The sequence below is a fragment of the Phyllobates terribilis genome, unplaced genomic scaffold (assembly GCF_046119375.1).
Source record: "Phyllobates terribilis strain yellow unplaced genomic scaffold, ASM4611937v1 Scaffold_1__5_contigs__length_1240528914, whole genome shotgun sequence".
Classification (NCBI taxonomy): Eukaryota; Metazoa; Chordata; class Amphibia; order Anura; family Dendrobatidae; genus Phyllobates; species Phyllobates terribilis.
In genome coordinates, this window is record NW_027362761.1 from 1,049,009,702 (window position 1) to 1,049,036,205 (window position 26,504).

The following is a 26,504-nucleotide window of genomic DNA, read 5'->3' on the forward strand; positions in this document are numbered from 1 at the left end:
AACTTACTGATCAGTGGGCCTCAGCATACCCATAGGGAATGAATGGAGCAGCGGTCAAGCATGCCCACTGCAGCTCCATCTAATGGGGATAAAACTGCCCTATTCTGATGATTAGTGTGGGTCCCAGTGGTCGGACCCCCAACAATCAACAAGATATCGCCTATCCAATCATAGGTGTCCGGCCTTAAGTTACAAGTCTGCAGTCACTCTATGTGACTGCAGACTTGTGAATCCTTACATTGCGCACGTCGGGATCGGCGGGCACATGACTGCCAGTATGCAATTTGCATACGTGTGGTCACATGCCGATTGGCACGACCTTGAACAATACAAGTGTATTGATCAAGGCCGGACACATCTAGACAGAGTGTGGCTGGAAGTGTCCAAATCGCTGCTCCCGTCACCGGCATCAGAGAATCCTCACAGCATGTAGAATTAACCCCTTTAAGCTTATGAATAAATTCTATGAAACCACAGTACTCCCCAATCAAGGTAATTAGGAATGGGTTCATATTATAGCAGTGGAGATCAGAACCAGTCACTTTGACTAGTGGGAAAAGTTCATGATTTTACACTGTTCTCTATTTAAAGGGAACCTGTCATCAGGTTTTTATATCCCAAACTAACAGTATCTTTATAAAGGTAATGGAATGATGATTACATCCATATCTAGATTTTAGAAATCTGGGTTTATGTTTTAGAGAAATTTATTGTTGAATAGTTATGCAAATCAGATGCAAGTGCTCTGCTGCCTGTCTTCCCTATTCTCCGTCCGTAGCCTGTCTCCTGTCAGTGGAAAGCGCTGTGGAATTAATGGCGCTATACAAGTGATTAAAAGAAATAAATAAAATAAAGAAAGAAATTGACAATTCATTCTTTTTTCACTGACCTGCCTCTCTTGCCCAATACCTAGTGCAAGCGCCTTCATTCCTCATGGATGGTCCAGATACAGACGTCTGTCACCATCTGCATAATTTGCAGAACGCGCCAAACACTGACCAACTGCTTCACTCCCGTTACTAGTTCCCGTACACTTGTGGTTCATTTGCATAACAATTCAACAAAAATATTTTCTAAAATATAACCCAGATGTCTAAAATAAAGGTATAGTTTTAATCAGCATTACAGAGCCTATACATAGATGCCTTTAGCTTGGAGTGGAAAAACCGGATGACAACGTGGCATTGAATAAGATAAGTAACTAGGACAGCTTTGCACATTTAGAGATGTCACAAAACAGAGAAGACTGATATAAAGAATGAAGAAGGCCCTGTATAGTCACATCACCTATGAGTTAGAGCTAAGCACAAGCATACATCCTGTGTGTAAACCCTCTGGAGGCTATCTAATGGAAGATGACTGATGGAGCTGGTTGATAATATCAATTGTATATGTTCTGTCTTTTATTGTTGCTTCACTTTCATCCTATATACATGGGGTCTTTCAACTGGAGACACATAAGACATGGCCTAGTAAATAGACTTCCCTTATTTCTTTTACAAGTGTCTTTAAAACCTTGGACATAAGAAAAAAAACTTTAAAAATACTCTATATTAAATATATTAAAAATACTCATGTACCACCACACAGAAGAACAAACATAGAAAAAAAAATCATTAATAAGTCAGTGGGGGCGATAAGGTGAACTAATGAGTCCCTAACAGGACCCTATCTTTCCCCCTGCCTGACTGTCAGGCAGGGGGAAAGATAGGGTCCTGTTAGGGACTCATTAGTTCACCTTATTGCCCCCACTGACTTACTACTGATTTTTTATTTTTTCTATGTTTGTTCATGTGTGTGGTGGTACATGAGTATTTTTAATATATTTAATAAAGAGTATGTTTAAACAGATTTTTTCTTATGTTCGGAGTTTACTTGTAAATAGGCCCCTTCAAATTATCTATTTCTGTTTTTTTGTCTTTAAAACCTTCCATGGACAAGAATTCGTCACTTTTTTAACCTCCATATTATATCCTTTTTTCTCATGAATTACTATAAGTTGGAAGGTAGGGAGTATGCCCATAAGGTATGGAAACCTTATGGGCCCACCTCTGGCTCCATCATCTAAGCAGAACACTTCACAATAGCCACTTTGTGTATATAATTTAATAGAGCGGTGACGTCCTTGCATACAGCCCTCTCCATTACAGTCTCTAATAGTCCCATAACGCCAATGCTTAGAGCGTTGCACAACTACAGTTGTCTCTTATATACAAAAGGAAATTGCCATGAATTCCGAAATGTGGATCACAAAAGACTAATTCTCGGAGTTCGGTAAGGATGCCAATGTGGTATAACTAGCAATTGCACAGAAAAAAAGGTCTATGAAGCTTGTAAAATAATATATACACTCACCATCATAGTCAAAATCCCAGTTTGGTTTTTGTATGGAGTCACTGTCAGATGGAGAATTGGATGGAGGAGGAGGTGGCAGATTTGGGGCAACGCTGCACACTGCTACTGCCTTTCTATGTCCATGCACAGAGTCTGGATTGAAAGTGCTGAACTCTGGATGCTCTGGAATGGTGGATCCCTCAAAGGAGTTTCGGTCCAGGTTATTTCTAGAGTCACTAGGAATGCTTGGAGTGTAGGATATGGGCCTGACCGGCACCTGTGGCGGAATATCCGAGTAGATATTCTTGTTCACTTTAGGATCTAAAAATGGTCTCTGTAAAAATGCTGAAGTAGTCCCAGAGTGTTTGTCTTCCGGCTCCTGTTGTCTCTTTTTCTTTTTACTGGCTACTAATCGGCAGACAACAAAGATTACAACAAGACAGAAAATCCCTGCTATAAAGACAATAATCCCAATGACCTCAGCCAGGCTAATATTCCAGGAGGTCGAGACATATTTATTGATGGCAATCTCCGTACAGTGCTTTCCACCAAACCCCTGACTGCAGGTACAGTTGTAAGAGCCGTAAGTGTTTTCGCAAAGGGCTCCATTAGAACATGGGTCATCCTGGCATTCATCAATGTCAACGATGCACCTACAAATACGAAAATGAGTCGAGATAAATCACTGTTATTGGTTAGGAATGCGATTTATGTAAATTGTACATAAGATTTTCACATCAGAAGATGACTTGTGTAGATGTTTCATTTTTAAATGTCACATTGACAGTGACTGATGACTACCATAATGGCAAGTCGCTCCACACAGAAATACATAAGGAAAAAGCCCCCTGCTGACAAATATTATTGAATGGTGTAATTCATAGTTATGCAGACAAGCTTATAAAACTTCATCTTCTAGATCTGTAAAAGCACATTAAGGAATAGCCATTAAGGAATAAATGCAAAGTGCTGTATGATTTCTGACTGGAGAGAGCACTAAACTAAGGTCCATTTACACTGCAAGATTATCATGAATGAGCGTTCCTTGGAATGCTCGTTTCATGATAATCATGCAGTCCAAAAGTGCAGCTGATCACCCGATAAGTGATCAAAATGCGCGTTCATTGGGTGAATTGATCTTCTGTACTGCACAAGTTCATCCCTCTTGGCAATACATCATCCTGTGTAATCAGAGAACAATGGCAGCCTACATGTGCAGATCTATTACAGATCTCTCGGTGTGCATCTGAACAGCAGTCTGCTTGTGCAGAATTTTAACACCCAGTTGTCAAATTATTTCAAAATTTCTAGTAGAAATAAAGAAACAACACAAATTGGTAATTTTTAAGAATAGGCGCTCCAAAACTGTTATTTTATAGGGAATGTATTTACTAAAACAGACAAATCAAGGCTGGTGTTATGTCTGCTTTAAAACTATATAAACTAATAAGCCGAAATTAAAATCTATACCTTTCTCCATGGAAACCAGATTCACATTCGCATACTGGACCATCTAAGCTGTCTATGCATTTACCACTATTCTTGCAAGGATTATCTTTGCAGTATGGACCCAACTGACACCTGCAAAACAAAGAGACATTAATGTATTGTTCATGACGTACTATGTTTCCATGAGCTCTCGTATGGGATAAAGGACAAAATCAGTCACAATTACAGCTCACCTCTCGCCGCTGTATTCCCCTCTGCATTTGCAGAAATAATCATCCTTCACCACAATGCACGTTCCACCATACAGGCAGGGGTTGGTGGCACAGGGATTAATGGCAATCTCACAGTGTGTGCCCATAAACATTGCAGTACATTTACAATAGTAACCTGAGAACAAACGTGAATAATGGGTGAAAAGGGAGCACCAATATATAGATAGCGATATTTCGAGAAGAAAGCAATATGGGCTAATTACACACACCAAATTATTATTTTTGACTATAGGACGCACTTTCTAGCAAGGTAACATTGAACCAAAATCTGCAATAGGCATCCTTTATAGTGTGGAAATTAGAATATCTTCTACTAAAGAGTACACAACTGGCTAAATTGTGTATGAGGAGATTAAGAGGCCTAAGTGAAAGACATTACACATGTAAGACACCAGGCATATAGTGTTTTCCATAATAAATGTACTGGTGCTGTTCATGAACTTTGGTACAACTTTGGTACAAGACAACCAAGGTAAACTGTACTGGGACCTTGTTATGTCACTGTGGCAGACAGTATATAACAGTATATAATGCCCTTTAGTTTTTTGGTACAACCCTCCCAATATACAGCTACCACTTTGAAATATACCATTACTTGCCTCTTCTACCCTAGAGCACTAAGAAACGAGCACAACCGTAAACCACCAATGTTAGTGACATTACCTGCCCTTCATATTTTTATATATATATATATATACACACATATATATTAGATTTATTTTTGGGGCGCGGAGGAGGGGCCTTTTGTTAAATTGTAGGTCACGAGGAGAGAAACTGAAAATAATTGGAGGTTTTACAACTGAAAAAAGTAAGGAACATGGAGGCACAGAGAATAAAGTCCTGACTCTTAACCTTAGAAGAAAGGTCAGGCAGAAACCCCTCTCTTATAAAGCAAATGGAAAGCATGTTTCTAAAGTAGATGGATACCTGCTGTCAATGTGATCTCAAAATCCAATAATGAATTATAACGAAAGCAGATGCTAGTATCAATGTATCCTAATAACTTGTCAATTGTGATAGGGGTCCAGACACAACCAGCCATCTACTGCCCTTTCCTGAAATAAATGCTTCTTGTCTAACAAAACTGTCAATCCTGCTGAAAGCCTCTCTCATATGCTGCAGAAGTATCACATACAACATGGGTCAATATTTTATAAAACATATGGTCAGTGACATTAATGACTTCTTTTGGCTAAGGATGAAGACTTAGAACACAACATTAAAAACACAGATTTCTTGTTTTCAGCACTGATATGTTTTCATGTGCCGTATTCCTTCAACCTTCCTTTAAATAAAATCAGTATTGCATTGTGGCCCCATTAATATTTTAACAATAGCGCTATTAAAATGAAGGATCGGTTGTTTTATGTCTGATCGTATGCGAGGCTCTAGATAAAAACTGAAGATAGATTTTCTAATCTAGACTTTACTGCACAAAAGGGAACATGTTGTACTGTTGGTAATCAGCAGTTTTGGAATATACGACCTCTTATGTGCAGCGTTAAATAACACCAACAGATAAACTCAGTTATGCTATATTCCTGGTCATTTATGCTCTATATCTGAGTCATATATAGTCAAAAATACAATTCGACTCACCTCCACTTGGCAAGAGGGAGCATATCCCACCATTGTGGCAGAGATTGCCAAAGCAGGCATCTGCAGCGGTCAACGAACATCCTACAGAAACATCCACAGATTCTTCTATATGTACCAAGCCTTTTAACTTAGAATGAAGAGGTAGCTTCTGGCCATTGAGGATAACAGAGTCCATACAACCTCGAAAACCATTGGTAACTGGCACATTTCTTCCATGTTTAGACCCTTGCTGACGTATGTGACCTCCAAAATACACATAGTTGTCAAGGTTGAGAGTCCTCAGAGTTCCTGGTGCTGTGCCGGATGCAGTATGGACACGATCCAAGACCAGTCTGGCGTAGTTACCATCAACCTCTAAAGACACCGTGTGCCACTGGCCATCATTAACATGGATGCTTTGGACAGACACTATGCCAGGACCGCTGCCACAATCAAATTTATACTGCAACTTTCCACCATGAATCTAAAAGGAAGCAAGCATTCATGGGATTAGGACAGATTTTAATAAACTTATCAAACGAAGCATTATATTAAATCTTCATGACTGTGTATGATCCAAGGGTATTTATTAAAATGGATTTGCTTATCTTCAAATTCTTTGGAGTTTGTTCTACATGTTTACCCACTGCCCAAGGTGTCATCACAACAGTTGTCCAAGTATGGGATGGAGAGATAAACCAATAAAATCTAAAATTTCCAACCAAAACATTAAAAATTAGATACAAGTAAAGAACCTGACTGTACTGATGCTTTCCTAAAGATTATGTATCAATGGGTGATATTTAAAGAGTTCCACCAAGGAACTGAACAGTAACTATATATTTCTCATCCTCTACATGGTGCCCTCTCTTTACCGGCCGCTGCCTCCTCCACTCAGATCGGTGTTCTAGTCCTCCTGATTCCAAGATGAGCTCATCAGTGACATGGGGACGGCCGTGCTAAGCCGAGTCTCCCCTGCCTTTCCTGTGGTGTGAGATAGGAAAGGCTGGGAAGGTATGATTTATACATTCCTTTGCACTCCCCATGCTAATAAGACATTTTGGAAGCAGGAGGAAGAGAAAGCCCGTTCTCAGCAAAGGAGGCTGCGGGAGACAAATGTGACTATACATGAGAACCGCATAGTCACTTTTTCAGTCCCAGGGTAAAGGGTCAATTTAAAATGTGTTTGATATAGAAATGTGGAAATCTTCTTGAAAAAAGCAAATAATAATAATGGAATGACAAATTGCTAAGAGATGTCATAGTATTCTGACCGGTAGGGGGTCCAACCTCTGAGACCATCAATGATCTAGAAATGAAGAAGCTGATAACTCTTTGGTATTTACTTCTGCACATCTGCACTGCCAGTCACCCACTGTGCAGGAATTTGCGACATAGCTTAATTTAAAGTGGTTTTCCCACGAATAAAAGTTCTTTTTTAATCAATAGATCTTGGAATAATAATAATTTCCACAATTGGATGTGTTCAAAGATAATGTTCCTGTGCTGAGATAATGTTATAAATGTGCCCCTGCTGTGTAGTGCGTAATGGCTGTGTCTGACCGTACAGGAACATGGTCTGATCATACCACATCTCCTGGACAGGGGAGGACACAAAAGAGTATACAGACATTACAGCAAGGGATCACAGCTGATGCTTTCTTTGAAATAAAACATTGTTTAAAAATAGGCAGGGAAATGTTTTACCTCACAGAAAGAATCAGCTGTAATGTCTGTATACTGTTTTGCATCCTCCCCTGCCCTGGAGATGTGGTATGATCAGACCATGTTCCTGCACGGTCAGTACACAGCCATTACACAGTACACAGCAGGGGCACATTTATAAGATTATCTCAGCACAGGAACATTTTATTTAAACACATCCAATTGTGGAAATGATTATTGTTCCAAGATCTATTGATTAAAATGAACTTTCGTTCGGGGGAAAAACTCTTTAAGTGAAGAGGGCTGTGTTGTAGTGCAATCAGTAAAGAAGCCACCAGTAAAAGAGCCAATGTCCCTTTTAGTCCTAAGAGATAGAGTTCTTTATTTCCAGAAGTGCATATGGGTCTAATAATGACCTCTTAATAGCCACAGTACTATAGCTGGCATATAACAGCCGGGGAAGAACCCAGTTTTTGAGTGCTCGCTGGCACTCAATGCACTGAATACTAATTTCCGGAAATGGTAACAAGCAATTCAATGAAACGTCAATCAAGTCATGCTTTATAAAAGAGCATCAGGGAGAGTGATGGCGGTGTCATGTGAGAGGCAAGTCCCATACTGACGGGCTCTTGTGTGCGCCAGGAACTGGTCAAACTTGTCAGGAAGGATCATGAAGATGGGACTTGGCTGTGAATGAGCTTGATGAGCCTGCACATACATCCGAAGAGGAAATTCACATCGTCACATTTTTGTAAATAAAGCTAATCAACGCTGAACGCTGTAGTGACACAAACTAATAACGCTTTATTCACTGGTTATGTCTCCAGCAGCGCTGCTATCTGGTAATGATAAATGTTCCCCCTGCACAATAATGGAAATGCAAATTTACAGAAAAAAACAAGTTTATGCCTTTTATTTAAAAAACGGAACATGACAAGTGAGCAAATAAGAAAATACAATTCATTCTCATATGAACACTTCAGCAGTCATGAGATGAAGAACAATGAGTAGGCATGTCACAATTTATCCCCACACCGTCAGCTTCAAAATTACAGTGTCTATATTTTGACTGCTGGATTGATATGGCGTCCCCTTTTGCAATCACAAATGTTACAAATCCCCTTTGGCTCTAGTTGAAATTTCCTTTTTAAATGAAGGAATAGTATTCAGAGCTCCTTCACTGATTAACAAGATAATACAACTTCTAAAAGTGGCAGCTTAAGTAACACGGGTGAGGGCTCACAGCAAATGTCAGCAAGGCCGCAATCTACAACTTGTCAAATGGGTTTTACAGGACTTTGACCCTCTAAGGATTATGCTATTTTTAATTTTAATGTCTTTGTTTCTTCTTTTTTTTTGTAATAGGTTTTACTAACATAGTTGGAGCCAAGGAGCCTCAATAGGACCACAGCTGTAAGAATAACCATGGGTGCCCTACATCTAGCTAGCAAGCTTTGATCATAGAAGACAGGAGCCCCTTCTGCAAGGGGTAGAATGGAGACAATGAGAGACAGAATCTCAATGTTAGTTCTGGCTTGAATGTAGAATACTTTTAAGATGCAAATATTCACCAGAAGCATGAGAAGATCACCACGGTTGCGGTGGAGCAGGGTCCCAGGAGGCAGGGTCTTTGCTGCTGGAAGCTGACTGCAGCAGGAGTAGGGCAATGCTGCAGGCCCCGGGCTGGAAGGAGGGGGTGTTTGGCGCAGTTCCACTGCGGTGGACTTTTGGTCGCCAAAGGTGACACATGTGCAGATTAAGATCTCGGGAGCCAAGATCTCGATCTGTGCATGCGCCACCTACGGCGGCCATTTGCCCGAAGTCCACCTCAGTGAAAAGGATGAGAAGTGTGGGGACTCTCAACATTTTCTGAAAGCCCTGAGCCCATTGCAACCTCGCACTGCCGAACACCCCCTCCTCCCAATCTGGGGCCCACAGCATCACCTCACTTCTGCCACCGCTCCACCACAGCCCCACTTCCCCCCGGTAAGCTACAATCTGATTATAAGATGCACCACACTTTTCCCCCAAATTTGGGGGGAAAAAGGGTGTCAATAATCCGAAAAATACGGTATATACCGTACAGACCAAAAGTTTGGACACACCTTCTCATTTAAAGATTTTTCTGTATTTTCTATGAAAATTGTACATTCACACTGAAGGCATCAAAACTATGAATTAACACATGTGGAATTATATACTTAACAAAAAAGTGTGAAACAACTGAAAATATGTCTTATATTCTAGGTTCTTCAAAGTAGCCACCTTTTGCTTTGATGACTGCTTTGCACACTCTTGGCATTCTCTTGATGAGCTTCAAGAGGTAGTCACCGGAAATGGTCTTCCAACAATCTTGAAGGAGTTCCCAGAGATGCTTAGCACTTGTTGGCCCTTTTGCCTTCACTCTGCGGTCCAGCTCACCCCAAACCATCTCGATTGGGTTCAGGTCTGGTGACTGTGGAGGCCAGGTCATCTGGCGTAGCACCCTATCACTCTCCTTCTTGGTCAAATAGCCCTTACACAGCCTGGAGGTGTGTTTGGGGTCATTGTCCTGTTGAAAAATAAATGATGGTCCAACTAAACGCAAACCGGATGGAATAGCATGCCGCTGCAAGGTGATGTGGTAGCCATGCTGGTTCAGTATGCCCTCAATTTTGAATAAATCCCCAACAGTGTCACCAGCAAAGCACCCCCACACCATCACACCTCCTCCTCCATGCTTCACGGTGAGAACCAGGCATGTTGAGTCCATCTGTTCACCTTTTCTGCGTCAGACAAAGACACGGTGGTTGAAACCAAAGATCTCAAATTTGGACTCATCAGACCAAAGCACAGATTTCCACTAGTCTAATATCCATTCCTTGTGTTCTTTAGCCCAAATAAGTCTCTTCTGCTTGTTGCCTGTCCTTAGCAGTGGTTTCCTAGCAGCTATTTTACCATGAAGGCCTGCTGCACAAAGTCTCCTCTTAACAGTAGTTGAAGAGATGTGTCTGCTGCTAGAACTCTGTTTTGCATTGACCTGGTCTCTAATCTGAGCTGCTGTTAACCTGCGATTTCTGAGGCTGGTGACTCAGATAAACTTATCCTCAGAAGCAGAGGTGACTCTTGGTCTTCCTTTCCTGGGGCGGTCCTCATGTGAGCCAGTTTCTTTGTAGCGCTTGATGGTTTTTGCAACTGCACTTGGGGACCCTTTCAAAGTTTTCCCAATTTTTCAGACTCACTGACCTTCATTTCTTAAAGTAATGATGGCCACTCGTTTTTCTTTCCTTAGCTGCTTTTTTCTTGCCATAATACAAATTCTAACAGTCTATTCAGTAGGACTATCAGCTGTGTATCCACCAGACTTCTGCACAACACAACTGATGGTCCCAACCCCATTTATAAGGCAAGAAATCCTACTTATTAAACCTGACAGGGCACACCTGTGAAGTGAAAACCATTTCCGGTGACTACCTCCTGAAGCTCATCAAGAGAATGCCAAGAGTGTGCAAAGCAGTCATCAAAGCAAAAGGTGGCTACTTTGAAGAACCTAGAATATAAGACATATTTTCAGTTGTTTCACACTTTTTTGTTAAGTATATAATTCCACATGTGTTAATTCATAGTTTTGATGCCTTCAGTGTGAATGTACAATTTTCATAGGAAAATACACAAAAATCTTTAAATGAGAAGGTGTGTCCAAACTTTTGGTCTGTACTGTATATACACAGTATTCTACATTGAAGGAAGTCACAGCTAGTTTTGAGGTTCTGCCATTTCTCCATTCCACTGTATGCAGTACAGTACCCGCAGTACCTGAGACAATTGCTACAAATACAAGGCACAGTGCCATTCAATCAGCTGATCAGAGGGGGTGCATCTAAAATAAAATATTCTACATAAATTTAATAATAATCTCCAATAACAACCTGCGGCATAAGACTCACCTCCAGAATGCTGTAGTCGGTTTCTTTGGCGTACATGACAACTGCATGTGCAGAATAGGTTCTGAGCTTCATGGTAAGTTTCATTTCTTCCTTGTTCTCATTTTCCAGTAGTCTGTATTTTATATAGCTGCTGCCAGTAAATGTGACTGATGAGGCAACTAAGAAGAAAACAGAAATATATTTCAGCATTGCGAATTTCATTTGGTGTTCCTATGATGGCAACTAATGCACCATAAGCATCATTCACCGCCAATCCCAGCTCCAAAATGAAAAATCAATCAACAACGTGAACTATATATTATTTATAATGAGTAAGAGTAACCCAGACCATTGGTCTTATACCCCAGGGCATAGGCTATATTTCTGGATACGAGCCTAAAAGCCATATCCAAAGGTGAACGAACATAAGTCAATTCCTATCAAATCTCAGCAACACATGGCCGAAATGACCCATAGAAAAAAGTACGGAAAAAAAGAATGGCTTTCCTACTTTAGAATTCTTACATCTTATGTATTACTACAATTTTAGGAAAAAATTATGGTGGATGCCAACTGGACAGTTCTCAGTAAACTTGTGCACATTGTGTGACCCATCAAATCATGTCTTACAAGAATTATCCCATAAACAATGTATATCACCTAACTGCAGGATGATAGTTGGACGTTCGACCGCTTGGACCCTTACCGATCACAAGAATGGGGTCCCATATCCTGCATGTAAATGTTCCATTCACTGTCTATAGGAATGATGGCAACACATTCCAATAGTTCTCCATTCACATAGGGGACTTTGAACCACTACATTTTGGGATCTGTCAGAGATGATACATTTATCGTCATGTGGACAGATGGTTAATGTTGTTTATAGTACAACCCCTTTAACAATGTCCAGTACTTAAATAAAAGTGATTACCAGCTTTACTAGTATGTTAGAATCCATACTTAGACATATGACGACAGATAAAAGGTCATCAATTATGTGTACTTAGCCATATGGTTATAACTAAAGACATGTGCAGAACTGAAATGCATAAGCAGTGTCTTTTTATCTGTCAACTTATGACTAAATCTGAATTTTAACATGTGCCAATAACGCTGAAAATCACTATTAATCCAAGTGTTGGCCGAACTTCTATATCTTCCATATGGAATATACTCTGTGCCAAAAGCGGGACATGGGCGCAAGAGCATCAGGTGAGCAGCTTAACTTCTCTCCTCGCCTACAAAAAAAACTTATAAAGGGTGATTTAAAAATGCAAAATTATAGCCCCAGTATTAATAATTCAGAGAACACAAATTTATTAACATGAAAAGTTACACTATCTATGTTTTATCCATTTAATACAAAAAATTCAAAGGGATTTGGACTCCTCTGTCTCAAGTTGATTCACCAATGCTGCGCTGCCGCCTTGATCAACAGATCTAACCACCCGTGACTTCTTTTTGTGGGGCTACATCCAGGACTCGGTGTATCTGTCCCGCCAGACACAGGATCTGAACAACCTGAGACAACAGACCAGTGAAACAGTGGAGTCCATATCCGAGGATTTGCTGAGTTGCGTCTGGAAGAACTGGACTACCACATAGACATTGGCCGTGTTACCAATGGAAATCACTTTGAACATTGGTAGTGTATAGATAAAACTTGGAAATTGTCTTTTCAATTTAATAAACTTATGTTTTTTTCTCTCGGTTATGAATACCGAGGCTATAATTTTGCCCCATCCTTTGTCAATCACCCTGTATAAATAAGCCCAATGACTCCACCGTTGTCATCAGCAGAGGTACTGCCGGCCATATCATACTATATATAGAACACTGGTAAGTTATTTGGATAGAGCTATCCCTCATGTATGTATCATGTATGCATCATTTCACCTAGTAAACTGCTTGCCTGTCTAGATTATTAGAGATTAACTTTATTTTTAATAATTTTCTCCAGCACAAAAAGTTATGAAAAAAAAATTGTCAATCCTAATGGTCTTCAATTCTGTAAAAAAAATAAATAAAAAAAACGCATGTAAGTGGCTTCCAAAAGCCTGCCTTTTTCCAGGCTATTTGTCTATAACTGCACTGATATCGGAACCTAATCATTACAGAAGATGTAAGTACAGATGATGGCGGTGAAAGGCTCAGTGGAGAACGTGTCTCTCAAAAGCTTTGGGGATAAGCTGCTGCAGTAGGGGGAGTAGGTTGTAATAGAAGGAAAAGATAACCACCAAATCAGCAGTGTATGGATCTCCTGTCTTGAGTCTGCTGCCCGTGGTCCCGCTCGCTTATGGAAGAGGACACACTACAGCCACAGAGACCACGCTGAAGTCCCATACCAGGCTGAGCTCCTAGAACTTCAGCTCTCAGTGATCAGAGACCTGTGATTTATAGTCACCTCTCCTGTCCTGGGAGCAAGATAGAGCTATATCTAGTACTCCAAAATACCACCCCTTTGAGAAGACTACCCAATAGAAGACCACTTTGTAATGTCATTTTGATACATAATCATATTACAAGAATATTATCCTCCACCCAGTTGACTGTGCCCGTCTTACCACTGCACTGCTGGCTGGCAGGGCACGCACAGCTGTATGTATCTTCTTTAGGGTCCGGCACACACTCCATACCATCGGGACATGGGTTTCCTTCACACACCGTGTTTATAATAGGACACTTTCCTCCTGTTTGAGAAAAAGATGAGCATATGACTTAGAACTGAGCAGGTAGATAAATCGGATTTCTGTCAGAATATAAGCTCTTTCGTCACCTTTGCACAAGCACACAGCTTTCCGTGCGTGTCTCGGTGTCACAAAGCTCAGCCGGGCAGTGCTATGTGTTGACATGACATTCTCATCGACAGTGATCTTCTCATCACAGTATCTCCAGGGACAGTCCACTTCAGCGCAAAGCTTGTGGAAGACCTCAAGGATTTTAACGCCACTGAAGTCTTCAATCTCGGCAACTGAAGCATTTACTTTTTGGATAAGGAGTTTGGGAACAAAATGTGCGCTGCCTGGTTTATCTACTGCGAGCAGGACGTCAAGGCTTGCCGACGGATCAGACGGCTGCAGGCTGAGAATCTGAACATCAATTTTGCGCCCACCCAAAATGTTTTTCAGGGTTCTCTGGAAGTTGCGCCAATAATCTCCGATGAATTCCTCTGGAGAGAGATTTGCAAAGCGGAAGGTGATGCTGTGATTGAGCAGCTCCTGCGTTATCTGCTTGATATGAACGGTTATATCGGCTGAGGTTGTAAACATCCCATCCGTTACACTGACATTTAGCAGATACTGGCCCACATCCAATCTCTTGTGTGCTATCAGCTTTCCTCCAGTGCTGGAAACAGAGAAGAGATTCTCTACTTTGGAATCTAAACTATATGTAAGAGTGTCATAAACATCCTGGTCCGTTGCATGGATCTTCCCGATCACACCACCTGCATATTCCTCCCCATGCGTGGTCACGTAGATTTCCAGGGGTAAAATGGCCGGAGGGTAGATACTCTCTTCGATGACTCGAACATCAATGTTTGTCATAGATGATAGTTGTGGCTTACCGTTATCTGCCACCTAGAGGCAGAGAGAAGAATTACAGTCACAAGAAAATAAAACGTAAAATGAAGCATAAAACGAGGCACAGAGATATCATTAAAAAATAAGAGGAGATGATACTTGATATGACACAACAGTCGGTATATAAATGATCACGGCGACGTAAATTAAAGCTTTGTGGAAATTACCACTATGATCTCAACTTCCTTTAGGAACACTTTCTGTAGCTCTCCAAAAGTGACCAGCTCAAGTTATCATTAGGGACAAGGTCATGTCAGAAGAAAACATATTTACATCCAGCAGCTAAAAACACTTTCACCTTGTTCTACTCACACAGCAGAGGGTTTATTACAATGTGTGAAAGTTAATTCTATGTCAGCTATAAGGCAGGGACACCATGTTTTCCCTGTTGTTGTGAACCCTTTGAACAGTAGCTAGACTGGGATCATAAGGAAATGTTTCCATTCATGGACAGCAAGCATACAACAGAGAGATACACTAAATACTGGAACACCCATATGAGCTAAAAGGCTGTAAATCCTTTGCCGAATGCATTTTTTTTTTTTAAACAGTTGAGGGTGTTATTGCTATTTGTGTTTCAGAAAAATATATATACCGGTATATACTTTGAGATTTCGTCCATCAAAGCATAGCCTGAAGATTTACATCATACAAGCCATGGGGGCGATTCATCAAAGCTTTTTCAATGGATTTCTGATGAAAAAAATCTTTGAAAAGTTGCAATCTTTTGCGCAAATGTTAGGCTGCACACAAAAATATGACTTCTGGCATTTTTGAGCCATTCTTTGACAAAGTAGGTGGAGCTAGGGGGTGGGACGGGCGCGCGTCAGGGGGATAGTGACCTCCACTTGTCAAATTCATAATGAGCAGCGGCGTTTGCTACTCCACAAATCTTACTCCAGCAAAAGCTGGTGTATTATTTGTGGCGAGGCGCACATAGAGGTGTACAACACTACACGCCTTGTCTGATACATTAAGCAGCGTGTGCCTTTTGATTTGTGGGTTTATCAGGTTTATTTTTTTACCTTTATTTATATTACCAGGATATATCTTGCGAGTTATTATTGTCTTGCAAAACTGTTCATCAGGCTGTGGTTACTGTTTGCATATTTAGTTATATATTGTATAACTTCCATATTATACCAACTCTTTGCATATATTTGCTATAGCTAGATACTGGTATATAGTGAGGAGTCTGGACTATAAATGCCTTGTATATCTATTATTTTCCTTGGGAAATGAGGATAGTTGCTAGCCTTATTATGGTCTTCCACTGCTATTTATACACGCCTGGGCATTTTTTGCCTTTTTAATTGTTTTTAATCATTTTGTGTATTGTTACACTCGTTTTTGAGTCATTTGTACTGAATAAAATTATTATCTTAATAAGCTGATCCCATAGCTTTTGCATACTTCTTTTTTCCTCTTCTTGGTGCCTTTAATGAATGAGGAGCATCTGCTCCAAAATGACCCCCCATCAAAACTGATGAGAGAATGATCAGTCTTGATACATTGTCCCCTATATGTGTAATACTATCTGGAGTCAAATGATAATTCTGCTTACATATGAAGGTATAATAATACAAAAGGTATTCCTTCAGCTTTGCTATGTGCAAATGCATGGTGGAATACCCAAAATGTAAAGTCCTCAATGGTTTACACCTTTTAATGGCTATCTAAAAACATGGTAACAAATTGCAGCTTTCCAGACTACTCAGGACATAGAATAATGCAGTAAATAAGACAAGTGACGTGAAGCAGATCTATCAATATGGGAAGGGGAGAAACAGTTGTGACAGGAAATATTGGTGCAGTTTATACTTGAGGAGTTGAGAGTTTTAATATCCAATGATGGAGGTCTGGTCCATGGTTTTGATGCCCCCAACAGCAGTGGCATAACTAGAAGCTTGTGGGCCCCAATGTAAAATCTCAAGAGGGCCCCTAAATATCACCATCCTAATAACATTGGTCTTTTAATATGGGCCAATGGGACCTTTGGGGCTCCAGGCCCGGGTGCAACTGTAAACCCTGCACCCACTGTAGTTTTGACCCTGTCCATCAGGTCTAAGGGAAAATGCCACAATTATTTCCTCCCCTCCCTTAATGATAGTTCTGTTTCACATCATTTGTCTAATTAACTGCACAATTCTTGTGTCCTGTTGTTGATGAATCTGCGACTCGTTAGATCAAAAGGTGGACAAAGCAGAAGAGGGCCCCTGTGCAAGAACAGTATATGGGCCCTGCGCAGTCCAATAAGGCACCTCTTTATGAATCTCTTACAGAAGCTGGTTGCTGCTTTAGAGGTGGAAGTGTCCCCCCACCAGCTGCACAGGTTGCACCAATGGTATGTCTGCCCCTGCTTTATATTGTGTTAAACTGGGCATGATGAAGAAACCGAGTAGTCTCGAAAGCTTGCCATTTGTCATCATCTTTTCAGTTAGCTACTAAAGGTATCAACCATTGAGGACTCTAAATTAGGATTAATTTTCTATCTACTGGGTAACAAAGTACATAGATATTTTTTTCCTGGTAGAATAATTTTTTCTTGAGCAGTTCGCTTTTTCACCACTAGATGGCAATAAAGCCTATGGTACCGTGAAAGAAGAAAGCGTGGTGATGAATGTACTATAAAAGTTTTTTTATTAGCGGAATTCTTCATGTCTGCAAGGTTTGACACAGTGAGGTTTTACATCAGACATACTAAGATGTAAATTAACCTCTGTCGACAACCACAAAGCAACTAATAAGCTGGAAACACGTCTATAAATTTACTTGCTTCAATGAACAAAAACAACTTTTATCGTTTTTAGTAAACTCATATCTGAATTAAATAGGTTTTGAGGAGTACGTCATGTAGTAGGAGGCATAATCAAACGCCGGCGTTTAAAACAAACATTCACTGGCGACAATCCGAGATTACTTGCATGGAAAGAATTCAATGGGTCAGAGGAAATGAAGAAAAGAAGAATAGGTCTTCTGTGCTCTTACTATTTCATTCTCTTTTATGTAAACCAACAGGAAGTTGTTCAGGAACGGTATTAGGCTTAATTAACCAAGTGTAAATTGCCCAGACATCATTTTTCTGCAAAACTCAGAATCTCCACCATTCAGCTACAAATGTCATTTTTGAGAACTTTTCAGTAAGGAATAGAAGGAGCGATTGTAAGGAATTTATAGGCAGAAGTAGAAAGGACATATAGGCCGGTTATTAATGTTTGGTAAAACATGCAATAGATCAGATTGATTTACAACTAGAGAACAGACAATCCGAACTTAAAGGTTCATACCCAGAGCTAAACGCCGAACACGGACTTCTCCCGGAAGTCTAATGCAAAGTACGGAGTTCCGGGGGAAGTGAGTAAGAAAAAGAGAGAGAAAGAGAAAAAGAGAGAAAGAGAGAGAGAAAAACAGAATGAGAGAGAGAAAAACAGAATGAGAGAGAGAACAAAAGAGAAAGAGAGAAAAAGAGAGAGAGAGAGAGAAAGAGAAAAAGAGAGAGAAAGAAAGAAAGAAAGAAAGAAAGAAAGAAAGAAAGAAAGAAAGAAAGAAAGAAAGAAAGAGAGAGAGAGAGAAAGAGAGAATTTTTTTTCCAGATCCAACGTTTGGGTCTGCATTGTTTTCAATGGGATTCTGGCTCTGGTTCAAGTTCTGGTACCCAAGTTCAGATCGGGTACCAGACATCGAACTTCCACGGGTCCACTCATCCCTACTCATCACCATGTGACTATTTCAGTCTATTTTCACAACTCTAGCTGCTAGGAGGCATCTGATGGTAAGGGACACTGACAGCAATCTGAAGAATTGAAAGAGCAGCTCAGAACTAAGTGCACACGACTGTAAAAATCGGACAAATAGATCGCACTCGTCCCTATGTTCTTCTATGGGGCTGTGCACATGCCCGATTTTTTCCTCGACCGAGTTGCCCAAGGAAAAACAATTGCAGCATGCACGATTTGCCTCCGATAATGGGAATGTATGCGGCTACTCAAGTCTATGGGTCCAGGCAAAAAAAATGAGACACACTCGGATGACATTGAGCGCAGTCCGATTTTCACAGACACACTAAATGGACTACATTTTGCACAGATTAAATTTTTTATTCTCCACATCTGAGAAAATCGGATCACACTCAGATCACCCTCTGATCAGAGTGTGATCAGTGTGATTAGCACAATCAGCCCGATCCTCTCGGATAAGGGAACAGTCATATGGCCCTCGCCTTACACTGAGATAATAGTAATGGGAATAATAGTAAAATAATGGATGCCAAGACTTAGATCTTTTTATTACTTTCTTATGCGAGTAAAACTATGTAAACCGTAAAATGTTCTTTAAAGTTGAACATCTGCTGTAATAAGAAGGATTTGCATGCTGATAATTTTATTTTATCTGAACTATGAATACTTCAATTATGATTAGATGAACCACAGAGCAAAAGCAAAGCCAAAGTAGGCGTACCATAACTATTAACGAGGATCGTTCATCTCTTAGGTCACAGCTATTTTAGGAAATACTAATCCCAGTGAAATGGCAATTGTGGATCCTCATTTCATAGAACTCCTATGTTATTTCTGTTGGACTAGTGGGCTCGTGCCGACGACCATAATAATTGGACATCCCCATGTGAGTATATGGGGCCAAGCACATGTCCAATCTCTTCCTCAGAAGGACACAGTCAGGGGAAGAAAATAGCAGCATGAACGAATTTGATCCGATATTCAGATAGCACTTGGGCCATGCAAGTCAATGAGTGCATGGAAAACATCGGGCTGCACTCAGATGACATCTGAGTATAGTCCGATTTCCACAAACTGACAAAATGGAGAAGTTTCTCCATCTGAGAGAATCGGATCACACTATGCCGACACTCTGATCGAAGTGTGATTGGCATAATTGAACAGATTCTCTCGGATGAGACTTTACAGTAGTGTGCACCTAGCCTAACACTGTCAAATCAGAGGTACACTGTGAAAGGACACACCCCTTTGTAAAGTCGGATAGTTACACCCAGTTATCAATTTAAAGTGTTAGTCTCAGATTTTTTTCTTTAATTAAAAGCGCTGTTATCAGTTTACATAAAACAACATCAGATACTCGCCTGCTGATTTACTTCTAACTCCTCTGCCACCTGGTCCTTCTCGATTGTTTCTGCAGCACAATTTGGGAGGCCCTTCATTGTTGGTCATATGACCCTGATCACTTGTGAGAAACTACATTTCCCATAGGCCACTTGTGTCTCCGACATAGATTCCTGCAATCTCCTGTGTGCCACTCATGGTCACCACACCTGCATAATAATGCTGTATGCCATTCTGGTAACATGAAAAGCCCTCATGGGAAGAAGCATGGTGGAGTTTTATCGGATTCCTTACCAGGTGCTCTTTGCACAATCTAAATCTAGGTGTCTTGGGAAAAAAAGCTACATGTATACTGTATATACCATTTAGCATCGGTGGTGAAGTCAGCAATATTTCTGTGCCAATGACGCAGCTGAGCGCTGCAGGGTGAGAGGAGTGCGGCATGGTGAGTAGAGCGCTACAGAGTGGGAAGAACACTGCAGGGTGAGAAGAGCGCAGCAGAGTGAGAAGAGGGCTGCAGGATGAGAAGAGGGCTGCAGAGTGAGAAGAGGGCTGCAGAGTGAGAAGAGGGCTGCAGAGTGAGAAGAGGGCTGCAGAGTGAGAAGAGGGCTGCAGGGTGAGAAGAGGGCTGCAGAGTGAGAAGAGGGCTGCAGAGTGAGAAGAGGGCTGCAGAGTGAGAAGAGGGCTGCAGAGTGAGAAGAGGGCTGCAGAGTGAGAAGAGGGCTGCAGGGTGAGAAGAGAGCTGCAGAGTGAGAAGAGGGCTGCAGAGTGAGAAGAGGGCTGCAGAGTGAGAAGAGGGCTGCAGAGTGAGAAGAGGGCTGCAGAGTGAGAAGAGGGCTGCAGGGTGAGAAGAGAGCTGCAGAGTAAGAAGAGCTGCTTCCTCTGTGACAGTAGTTGGTGCACAGTGCGTATGTCCGGTCTGTGCAGTAGGAACAGTGCACCTGTGGCACCCCAGGGGTCCAGTTGCCACAGTGGCATTGCCTCCCTCACAAGAAGTGATGCCATGCCTGGAAGCAAGCAGGGGTCCCCTAATCAGGTTTTACTAAGCATGCAACACTTTCCTGGCTCCAGACCAGCAAGGGGAGTTCCGTCCCTTGGCAACTGGGATCTGGAGGCGGGGTTAGTTAGACTTAGTGTGAGGAGTTGAAGTCAGGAAGTCGAGGAGAGAGGAGCTGGGGACTGGAGCTGCGCGGCAGCTCACCCCAGAAGAACCAACACAGAAGAACCGGACATGGGAGTCCGAGGCTGTGGGTCACCGAAGGCCCAGCAGTAGAAACCGGAGGGCAGGAGACTGCAGGTCTCCTGGCCCCATCAGACGCCCGGAGGCTCAGCAGCACAGAGGGCCGAGCACCGCCACGTGGGAGCGACGCACCAGCAAGGCCCGAGCTGCCTGCCATACGGGTGAGCACAGAAACGTTGCACGCAGGGACGAGGGCCACTGCACAGCTACAAGCAGCAGGGCCAAGGAGTTTAGTGGAAAGGGAAGGCCTCCAACTTCACCTGGCAAGGAGGATTCCTTACTTGCTTGCAGGCTGCCCGGACTTCCACTTCTAGCCAGTACCCTAGTCCCGGTTTGCCTAATCACCGCCAGTAAAGATAAGAGGAAAGCGCCATTAAGTTGTGGACTGATTATTGCGGCGCCATCAAACCCTGCACTACAACGCCCAGCATAACCCATAACATCTACACTGCCCTGGAGCTAAGCTCTACCTGTGGAGAGCCACACCATCCCTGCTGCAGTAACATCAGCTCCAGAGGACCTGCTCCGCAGCGGCGGCTCCCCTAGCTGCATACCACAGGTGGTGTCACGAACTTTATACAATCACTATAAATCCCCTATCAATAACCCCCTTTTTATTGACCGCCCTGGGTCACGGACCGGGTCACCGCCACTATGACATCTCCCCTAACAACGACCGGCCCGGCACCGAGTACCCCACGGCCCAGGGGGCGCGTCAACTTGGCGTCACGAACAGGATTCACGAAGCCCGGTATAACCGGGTCCTGTGTGCCATAGACTTTATTGAACTGTGTTATCACATGGTTTGCCGCCCGCCGAGGGGGAAGAAAGAAGCCCCGATCCGGAACCGCCGGGTAAGAGATCCCTCCGCCTGCAGAGCAGCATACTGGTACGTCAGCAGACGCCCAGTACTCTGACAGTAGGCCCACCATCTTGACAGCCAGGGGGGTGGTCGATGTCCGCAAGGGGAGAGTACCGATATGCATCCTGAATTGTTGGGAGAAAGAGGTCCATTTGCCCCGGTATGCTACCCTTGCTAAGCTATTTACTGTCAGTAACAACTAGATAAAGACAGTGGAACCCTTGCTTCTGTCCAAACCGGCGGAGGATAACGACTCCAAGGGGCAGATGGAGGATTGGTGTTAGAAGCTACAAGTAGGTACTGACTCCACCCCTTTGCACCAAAAGCATGGAGTATACCGGGTGGTCCAAGAATATCAGCGAGTCTTCAGCAAACACCCACTAGACTTTGGGCAGGTAAAAGGGGTCCAACATCATATTCCCACACGAGATCATCCGCCCATTAAAGAGAGGTTCCGGCCTGTACCCCCAGCTCACTATCAATGTGTCAAAGGAATGTTACGGGAGATGAAGGAGGCTGGGGTGATCAGAGATAGTTGTAGCCCCTGGGCAGCTCCATTAGTTCTCATTAGAAAGAAGTATGGTACAATGAGGATGTGTGTTGATTACAGGCAGATTAACCGCATTACACATAAGGACGCCTACCCATTACCCAGGATTGAGGAGTCATTAGCTGAACTAAGATCTGCTAATTATTTCTCCACTTTGGATCTCACCAGTGGGTACTGGCAGGTTCCCGTGGCTGAGGCGGACAAAGAAAAGACCGCGTTTACAACACCAATGGGCCTCAGCGAGTTCAACTGCATGCCATTCGGGCTCTGCAACACCCCAGGAACCTTCCAGCGGTTAATGGAGTGCTGCCTAGGACACAAGAACTTCGAAACTGTCCTGCTGTACCTGGACGACGTAATTGTCTACTCGAAGACATATGAAGACCACCTGGAGCACCTGGCCGAGGTGTTTGAAGCCCTATCTGGTTTAGGCCTGAAGGTAAAGCCGTCCAAATGCCACCTGTTGAAGACCCTGAAAAAGTCACCGTAATCAAGGACTGGCCAAGACCCTCCACTATCAAGGAAGTGTGGCAGTTCCTCGGGCTGGTAGGCTACTACAAGAGATTTATCAAGGGTTTCACCAAGATAGCAGCACCCATGCAAGACCTCCTGGTAGGCCAGTCCAAGAAGGCCAAGAACCCGAAACCTCCGTTCAAATGGGGTAAACCAGAAGGCGAATCTTTCACCCGATTGAAGATGGCTCTGACCGGAGAAGAAGTCCTGGCCTACCCCGACTATGGCCAACCCTTTATACTTCATACAGATGCCAGCAACGTGGGATTGGAGGCAGTGCTGTCCCAGGTACAGCAAGGCAGAGAGAGAGTGATTGCCTACGCCAGCAGGAAGCTCCGGCCCACGGAAAGGAACCCAGACAACTACAGTTCCTTCAAGTTGGAGTTTCTCGGCATAGTCTGGGCTGTAACGGAGCGCTTCAAACACTATCTCGCCTCCTCCAAATTCACAGTCTTCACAGATAACAACCCGCTTACGCACCTGGAGACTGCGAAGCTTGGTGCCCTAGAACAACGATGGATGGCCCGACTGTCTAACTACGAGTTTACCATCAAGTATCGGGCGGGGCATAAAAATGCAAATGCTGATGCGCTGTCCAGGATGCCCAACTTGCCAGAGGGGGGAGAAGACCCGGAAGAGCTGGAGGAGATAGAGATACCCGCTTTCCATCATCATGGGGTGACCCAGTGCTCCCACTGTGTAAGGGACAAGCGGTCCACCAAAAGAGAAGCCACATTCAACCCACAGCCCCACCATGGATGGGCAGAAACGCAGGATAGCGACCCGGCTGTTCGCCTAGTCAAGGAGTTGCTGACGCAAGCTGACTCCTACCCTGATCCAGATGCTCCACAGGAGACCCAACAGTTGTGGAAGGAGAAGGGAAACCTGTTCATCTAAGAGGGGAAGCTGTGTCGAAGAAGCATCAACTCCCGGACACACGAACTGGTCTGGCAGGTGGTAGTCCCGAGGCGGGATGCGCCAATGGTCTTAGAAGTGTACCACGATGGAGCAGGACACTTTGGGTGGAAGAAGTTGGAAGTCCTGCTACGTGAGCGATTCTACTGGGTTGGCATGAGGAAAGCAATCGAGAGATGGTGTCGAGAATGTGGTCCATGCAACCCGAGACGAAAAGACCGTGATAGCCAAAGGGCTCCCCTGCAGCCCATAATCACCAAGCAACCACTTGAACCACGTGAAGCTAGCCCCAAGCCGGTCAGGCTATGTCTACGTTCTCACCATAGTAGACCACTACTCCCGATTCTTGGTAGTAGTGCCAGTGAAAGACCAGACGGCTCAGACGGCAGCCAAAGCGTTCCAACTGCACTTTTGTCGCCCGCACGGTTACCCTGAACGGGTGCTTACAGACCAAGGTCCAGCCTTTGAAGCAGAGGTGTTCCAGGAATTCTGTAACTTGTACGGCTGCAAGAAAATCAGGACGACGCCGTATCATCCCCAGACCAACGGGTTGTGTGAAAAGATGAACCAGGTGGTGATAGACTTGTTGAAGACGTTGCCCCGTGAAGAGCGCAGCCTGTGGCCAGAGAAGTTACCAGATTTGGTGGACCTGTATAACCACATCCCGGTGAACGCCACCAACTGTACACCCGCTTACCTGATGAGAGCAAGACCTGGTAAGCTACCCATTGACTTGGACATGGGAGTCCTAACACCAGAGACGACTTCACCAGATGCGGATTGGGATACCGAGCGGCAGCAACAATACCGCAAGGTGCAAGAGTGTGTTGAGAGAAGTTTGTCCCAGGCGAGACAGAAGCAAGAGAAGACTTACAATCAGCACGCACCTGCCGTTCACTTATCACCTGGAGAACAGGTACTTAAGAGGAAGAGAAAAGTCCATAAATTAGATGACCAGTGGGAGGTTGAGCCATACACCGTCCTACCCTCTAATTACGACAACACCAAAGTGTGCCTCATCATCAAAGATGGAGGAGAAACTTCAGCGGCAGTCTCAAGAGATCACTTGAAGACATGTCCTGAACAGTTGAAACACAAAGAAGAAGATCCAGACAGCCCTCGGCCCACAGAAAAAGTGGAGGAAACGGTTCAGACAGTCCTCTGAGAATTTCCCTGGTCTTGGACGCAGGTGAACAAAGCGATTGTGGTACCGGTCTTGACCTTTCTCCAAGCGGCCTCACTGGAAGCTGCAGAAGTCCCAGAACAGCTGGAAGACCAGTCGGCCCCAGAGACAGAGGTTTCATCATCAGCAGACCAGGAGAATCGACCCTCTGCTAGCATTTAACCTGTCGTACCCATGGTGAGCCAAAGAATTCGTAGGAAATTACCCAGCTTACTGGTGTTATCTCAGACTACCTGTAGTGTAGTTCACACTGAACCCACCGCACCAGGGGTAGACACTAGGGGCCAGGGTAGGACACTGACAACTAACGTACTACGTAGACCGACCAGGAGTACAAAAGGTCAGCTCCCTGCTCGCTGGAGAAACTAAAGTATAAGAGAATTAAAGTGTATGTTGTTTATAGTTGTACCCATTAAATAGTCTTGGAAAAGTATATTTGTTGAATTTATGGACAATTGGACCACAGGACTAGGTGTGGTCAGGACAATATTGAATATAGTTACTAATAGGCCTAGAAAATAAACTGCAGGCATGGCTGAAGACCAGGCCCACCGAAAGAGTGCCCTGAAGCCACGCCCAGGGACAATACACAAAGTGGGTTGATGCGGTTCCCACCAGCCAAATTACAGCTACCAGGATTGTGGCGTAAGGACTAAGCGCCGCAGTGACTGCTTTTAATTTTTCTTGGATTTTTTGTAATTTTTGACTTTGTAACCTGTTTGTAATGTGAATTGTTCTTGTCAATTGTTAATTTTAAAAGGTATCCTCAGTCCGGGAGTACTGAAGTTAACTAGGGGGGAATGTGGCACCCCAGGGGACCGGTTGCCACAGTGGCATTGCCTCCCTCACAAGAGGTGATGCCATGCCTGGAAGCAAGCAGGGGTCCCCTAATCAGGTTTTACTAAGCATGCAACACTTTCCTGGCTCCAGACCAGCAAGGGGAGTTCCTCCCCTTGGCAACGGGGATCTGGAGGCGGGGTTAGTTAGACTTAGTGTGAGGAGTTGAAGTCAGGACGTCGAGGAGAGAGGAGCTGGGGACTGGAGCTGCGCGGCAGCTCACCCTAAAAGAACCAACACAGAAGAACCGAACATGGGAGTCCGAGGCTGTGGGTCACCGAAGGCCCAGCAGTAGAAACCAGAGGGCAGGAGACTGCAGGTCTCTGGGCCCCATCAGACGCCCAGAGGCTCAGCAGCACAGAGGGCCCAGCACCGCCACGTGGGAGCGACGCACCAGCAAGGCCCGAACTGCCTGCCATATGGGTGAGCACAGAAACGTTGCACTCAGGGACGAGGGCCACCGCACAGCTACAAGCAGCAGGGCCAAGGAGTTTAGTGGAAAGGGAAGGCCTCCAACTTCACCTGGCAAGGAGGATTCC

The 26,504-nt window shown here is 43.6% G+C and overlaps 1 protein-coding gene across 7 annotated transcripts in view; it reads right to left on the reverse strand.

Annotated features, from left to right (window-relative positions):
- The window catches only part of FAT1 (FAT atypical cadherin 1), a 296,807-nt gene that overhangs the window by 16,758 nt on the left and 253,545 nt on the right, over nucleotides 1-26,504 (reverse strand). For all 7 annotated transcript variants that reach the window (XR_012248471.1, XM_073645370.1, XM_073645374.1 and 4 more), the window contains 7 exons: nucleotides 13,983-14,784; nucleotides 13,771-13,896; nucleotides 11,225-11,382; nucleotides 5,655-6,117; nucleotides 4,017-4,170; nucleotides 3,805-3,915; nucleotides 2,356-2,987 (listed from right to left, as the gene is read on the reverse strand). Coding sequence is in view for 6 of the 7 variants with exons in the window: in XM_073645370.1 (XP_073501471.1) it covers nucleotides 2,356-2,987; nucleotides 3,805-3,915; nucleotides 4,017-4,170; nucleotides 5,655-6,117; nucleotides 11,225-11,382; nucleotides 13,771-13,896; nucleotides 13,983-14,784 (2,446 nt within the window). In the remaining variant the exon portion in view is untranslated. The remainder of the gene's footprint in view (nucleotides 1-2,355; nucleotides 2,988-3,804; nucleotides 3,916-4,016; nucleotides 4,171-5,654; nucleotides 6,118-11,224; nucleotides 11,383-13,770; nucleotides 13,897-13,982; nucleotides 14,785-26,504) is intronic.